Genomic DNA, 6,220 nt, shown 5'->3' with positions numbered 1-6,220 from the left:
AGCTATAGCTACAATCAACTCTGACACTAGCTATAGCTACAATCGACTCTGACACTAGCCATAGCTACAATCAACTCTGACACTAGCCATAGCTACAATCAACTCTGACACTAGCTATAGCTACAATCAACTCTGACACTAGCTATAGCTACAATCGACTCTGACACTAGCCATAGCTACAATCAACTCTGACACTAGCTATAGCTACAATCGACTCTGACACTAGCTATAGCTACAATCGACTCTGACACTAGCTATAGCTATAATCAACTCTGACACTAGCTATAGCTATAATCAACTCTGACACTAGCTATAGCTACAATCGACTCTGACACTAGCTATAGCTACAATCAACTCTGACACGAGCTATAGCTACAATCGACTCTGACACTAGCTATAGCTACAATCAACTCTGACACTAGCTATAGCTATAATCAACTCTGACACGAGCTATAGCTACAATCAACTCTGACACTAGTTGTAATTATTTGAACATTTGAATTTTCTAAAAATTTAAACTAAATCTATTTCGCTCGATATTGATGTCGCGCTTTTAAGGAAACAACTCGAACTATCCATGATGCATTGTTGTCCGTTTAATGCTACAGAATGTCCACGATCTGAATGAATATGAGTGGTGCTCTAATTGGCTATAATGAAATCTTGATTGCTCGGGTTGTCTGTGTCGCCCTTGAGCTCGCAATGGGCGCCCCGCAAGGGCAATGGTAGACCACCATCATTTTCTTGTCGCTTGTTCCTTTTTGGTTTGATGCATTGTTCATTGATTGCTTATCATTTGATTGCTCAACGAGAAAAACTGTGTTACTGGTATTTGTCTATCCAAATCGTTATCACATTGACGCTTCTAACACATCAAACACCGTGTACGTGTATTACGATGTGTGCATTCATCTGTCAATTTGCACAGATGACATACTCTTGTGGTTAGTCCAAAAAAACATATTCACCGTTTCTTTATCAGCACATTCAGCTTAAGCTGGCGGTCGTTAACTGTTATTCACATGATGATTTAGCGGCATATATTCCACCTAAGAATGCTGTTCACGTAACTTAAGCTGTATATATGGGCCTTCCAGGCTGATATCCACCGAGTGATACCCGTAATTTCCAGTACTGTCGTAAGCTCGGATTGTTAAATGCTGTTATTCACCCACTTATATCCACCTGATTAATTATTAAAGAGCGCATATTTCACCATAGGATGCTCTTTATGTAACGTTGTGGATTACTTGAGGTGTATGATGATGATTTTTCTGTGATATCCACCTTGTGATATACACCCCAGTGATAACAGTGTTATCCCCCTATGACTGGTAACTGTGATTTATTTACCCTGACGTTGAATGTTTTACGCTTGGTGGATTCCAGGATGGACAAGCTAATTGTGGTGGTATCCACCTGCATGCCGCTATTCATATTCACCAGACTATTCATATTCACCAGACTATATTGTTAGTAAATCCTCATCGTCCTCCTCTTCCTCGTGGTCACTAATACCAAGCAGCATGTCGTTATCGTCGTCTTGTGGGTCCACCTCAATCTGAGAAGATATGGATATATAAGAGATCGACAACCGACTGAAAGACAGACTGACCAACAAACGGACAAACAAAAAGACCAACTAATCGACTGATAGACCAGGCCCGTAGCCAGGGGGGAGGGGGAGGGGGGTTAGGGGGGTTCTGATGAACCTCCCCACTTGACTGGAAGGTCCACTCTAATGAAGGAAAATTGAGTACCACTGCGAGCTAGGACTAGCCACCTAGAGAAAAGGTCCGCTGAAAGGGTAAACGAACCCCCCGCTCAAAATCCTGGTTACGGGTCTGTAGACTGACAGATAGACAAACGAACCCCCCGCTCAAAATCCTGGCTACGGGTCTGTAGACTGACAGATAGACAAACGAACCCCCCGCTCAAAATCCTGGCTACGGGTCTGTAGACTGACAGATAGAAAAACGAACCCCCCGCTCAAAATCCTGGCTACGGGTCTGTAGACTGACAGATAAACAAACGAACCCCCCGCTCAAAATCCTGGCTACGGGTCTGTAGACTGACAGATAAACAAACGAACCCCCCGCTCAAAATCCTGGCTACTGGTCTGTAGACTGACAGATAGACAAACGAACCCCCCGCTCAAAATCCTGGCTACGGGTCTGTAGACTGACAGATAAACAAACGAACCCCCCGCTCAAAATCCTGGCTACGGGTCTGTAGACTGACAGATAAACAAACGAACCCCCCCGCTCAAAATCCTGGCTACGGGTCTGTAGACTGACAGATAGACAAACGACCCCTCCGTCAAAATCCTGGCTACGGGTCTGTAGACTGACAGATAGACAAACGAACCCCCCGCTCAAAATCCTGGCTACGGGTCGGTAGACTGACAGATAGACAAACGAACCCCTCGCTCAAAATCCTGGCTACGGGTCTGTAGACTGACAGATAGACAAACGAACCCCCCGCTCAAAATCCTGGCTACGGGTCTGTAGACTGACAGATAGACAAACGACCCCCCCGCTCAAAATCCTGGCTACGGGTCTGTAGACTGACAGATAGACAAACGAACCCCCCGCTCAAAATCTTGGCTACGGGTCTGTAGACTGACAGATAGAAAAACGAACCCCCCGCTCAAAATCCTGGCTACGGGTCTGTAGACTGACAGATAGACAAACGAACCCCCCGCTCAAAATCCTGGCTACGGGTCTGTAGACTGACAGATAGACAAACGACCCCTCCGTCAAAATCCTGGCTACGGGTCTGTAGACTGACAGATGGACAAACGAACCCCCCGCTCAAAATCCTGGCTACGGGTCTGTAGACTGACAGATAGACAAACGAACCCCCCGCTCAAAATCTTGGCTACGGGTCTGTAGACTGACAGATAGACAAACGAACCCCCCGCTCAAAATCCTGGCTACGGGTCTGTAGACTGACAGATAGACAAACGAACCCCCCGCTCAAAATCCTGGCTACGGGTCTGTAGACTGACAGATAGACAAACAAACCCCCCGCTCAAAATCTTGGCTACGGGTCTGTAGACTGACAGATAGACAAACGAACCCCCCGCTCAAAATCCTGGCTACGGGTCTGTAGACTGACAGATAGACAAACGAACCCCCCGCTCAAAATCCTGGCTACGGGTCTGTAGACTGACAGATAGACAAACGAACCCCCCGCTCAAAATCCTGGCTACGGGTCTGTAGACTGACAGATAGACAAACGAACCCCCCGCTCAAAATCCTGGCTACGGGTCTGTAGACTGACAGATAGACAAACGAACCCCCCGCTCAAAATCTTGGCTACGGGTCTGTAGACTGACAGATAGACAAACGAACCCCCCCCCCCCCACCCCCCCCGCTCAAAATCCTGGCTACGGGTCTGTAGACTGACAGATAAACAAACGAACCCCCCGCTCAAAATCCTGGCTACGGGTCTGTAGACTGACAGATAGACAAACGACCCCCCCGCTCAAAATCTTGGCTACGGGTCTGTAGACTGACAGATAGAAAAACGAACCCCCCGCTCAAAATCCTGGCTACGGGTCTGTAGACTGACAGATAGACAAACGAACCCCCCGCTCAAAATCCTGGCTACGGGTCTGTAGACTGACAGATAGACAAACGACCCCTCCGTCAAAATCCTGGCTACGGGTCTGTAGACTGACAGATGGACAAACGAACCCCCCGCTCAAAATCCTGGCTACGGGTCTGTAGACTGACAGATAGACAAACGAACCCCCCGCTCAAAATCTTGGCTACGGGTCTGTAGACTGACAGATAGACAAACGAACCCCCCGCTCAAAATCCTGGCTACGGGTCTGTAGACTGACAGATAGACAAACGAACCCCCCGCTCAAAATCTTGGCTACGGGTCTGTAGACTGACAGATAGACAAACGAACCCCCCCCCCCCCCCCCCCCCCCCCGCTCAAAATCCTGGCTACGGGTCTGTAGACTGACAGATAAACAAACGAACCCCCCGCTCAAAATCCTGGCTACGGGTCTGTAGACTGACAGATAGACAAACGACCCCCCCGCTCAAAATCCTGGCTACGGGTCTGTAGACTGACAGATAGACAAACGAACCCCCCGCTCAAAATCTTGGCTACGGGTCTGTAGACTGACAGATAGAAAAACAAACCCCCCGCTCAAAATCCTGGCTACGGGTCTGTAGACTGACAGATAGACAAACGACCCCTCCGTCAAAATCCTGGCTACGGGTCTGTAGACTGACAGATGGACAAACGAACCCCCCGCTCAAAATCCTGGCTACGGGTCTGTAGACTGACAGATAGACAAACGAACCCCCCGCTCAAAATCTTGGCTACGGGTCTGTAGACTGACAGATAGACAAACGAACCCCCCGCTCAAAATCCTGGCTACGGGTCTGTAGACTGACAGATAGACAAACGAACCCCCCGCTCAAAATCTTGGCTACGGGTCTGTAGACTGACAGATAGACAAACGAACCCCCCGCTCAAAATCCTGGCTACGGGTCTGTAGACTGACAGATAGACAAACGAACCCCCCGCTCAAAATCCTGGCTACGGGTCTGTAGACTGACAGATAGACAAACGAACCCCCCGCTCAAAATCCTGGCTACGGGTCTGTAGACTGACAGATAGACAAACGAACCCCCCGCTCAAAATCTTGGCTACGGGTCTGTAGACTGACAGATAGACAAACGAACCCCCCCCCCCCCCCCGCTCAAAATCCTGGCTACGGGTCTGTAGACTGACAGATAGACAAACGATACCCCCGCTCAAAATCTTGGCTACGGGTCTGTAGACTGACAGATAAACAAACGAATCCCCCGCTCAAAATCCTGGCTACGGGTCTGTAGACTGACAGATAGACAAACGACCCCTCCGTCAAAATCCTGGCTACGGGTCTGTAGACTGACAGATAGACAAACGAACCCCCCGCTCAAAATCCTGGCTACGGGGTCTGTAGACTGACAGATAGACAAACGAACCCCCCGCTCAAAATCCTGGCTACGGGTCTGTAGACTGACAGATAGACAAACGAACCCCCCGCTCAAAATCTTGGCTACGGGTCTGTAGACTGACAGATAGACAAACGAACCCCCCGCTCAAAATCCTGGCTACGGGTCTGTAGACTGACAGATAAACAAACGAACCCCCCGCTCAAAATCCTGGCTACGGGTCTGTAGACTGACAGATAGACAAACGAACCCCCCGTTCAAAATCTTGGCTACGGGTCTGTAGACTGACAGATAGACAAACGAACCCCCCCGCTCAAAATCTTGGCTACGGGTCTGTAGACTGACAGATAGACAAACGAACCCCCCGCTCAAAATCCTGGCTACGGGTCTGTAGACTGACAGATAGACAAACAAACCCCCGCTCAAAATCTTGGCTATGGGTCTGTAGACTGACAGACAAAGTTACGCACCTTTTGATATCGGTAGACAGGGGCTGCGCCTGGATCACTTTTATGGAATATTTTTCTGACATTGAACCGGATACAACGTATAAAGGCTTCCCTAGAATTTTAAAAAGTAATCGAGTCAGTGTTAAGATTACTATCAGCATTAATAAAATACAAATTATGTTGTTATACACTTTCGCAATCCAGCATTTCAGCTTCATAAACTTATCCATTTATTTATACAGACGTATAAAAATATTTTGGTACGACGCACACGCAGGCATTGAATAAAATCTTGATCGTTGAAATTTTAACGTTTACCTCCGACTGCGCTTATGAATAACAAATACAACGGCAGCAATGAACAGGAGAACGAAGATGACGGCAAAGGCGACTCCAGCCTTAGATCCGGCGGATGACAAGACGGAAGCTCTACTTGCATCGTCAATCACACGGCCACTCCTACAACACACAACGGTATCTAGTCAAACCTGTACAAAACGACCACCCGTACAATACACAATGGTATATAGTCATACCTGTACAAAACGATCACCCGTACAACACACAACGGTATATAGTCAAACCTGTACAAAACGACCACCCGTACAATACACAATGGTATATAGTCAAACCTGTACAAAACGATCACCCGTACAATACACAATGGTAAATAGTCATACCTGTACAAAACGACCACCCGTACAACACACAACGGTATATAGTCATACCTGTACAAAACGACCACCCGTACAATACACAACAATATATAGTCAAACCTGTACAAAACGACCACCCGTACAACACACA

At 47.7% G+C, this 6,220-nt stretch overlaps 1 protein-coding gene across 1 annotated transcript in view; it reads right to left on the bottom strand.

Annotated features, from left to right (window-relative positions):
- Nucleotides 1-581: 581 nt before the first annotated feature.
- LOC5518835 (cation-independent mannose-6-phosphate receptor) overlaps nt 582-6,220 on the bottom strand; it is a 43,117-nt gene continuing 37,478 nt past the window's right edge. The window contains exons 37-39 of the mRNA XM_048721789.1: nt 5,732-5,872; nt 5,435-5,525; nt 582-1,561 (exon numbers count right to left, since the gene is read on the bottom strand). Coding sequence (XP_048577746.1) covers nt 1,466-1,561; nt 5,435-5,525; nt 5,732-5,872 — 328 coding nt within the window. The 3' untranslated portion in view covers nt 582-1,465. The remainder of the gene's footprint in view (nt 1,562-5,434; nt 5,526-5,731; nt 5,873-6,220) is intronic.

This window comes from Nematostella vectensis, chromosome 14 (assembly GCF_932526225.1).
Source record: "Nematostella vectensis chromosome 14, jaNemVect1.1, whole genome shotgun sequence".
In the NCBI taxonomy this organism is placed as follows: Eukaryota; Metazoa; Cnidaria; class Anthozoa; order Actiniaria; family Edwardsiidae; genus Nematostella; species Nematostella vectensis.
This window is presented reverse-complemented; position numbering and strand designations above follow the sequence as displayed.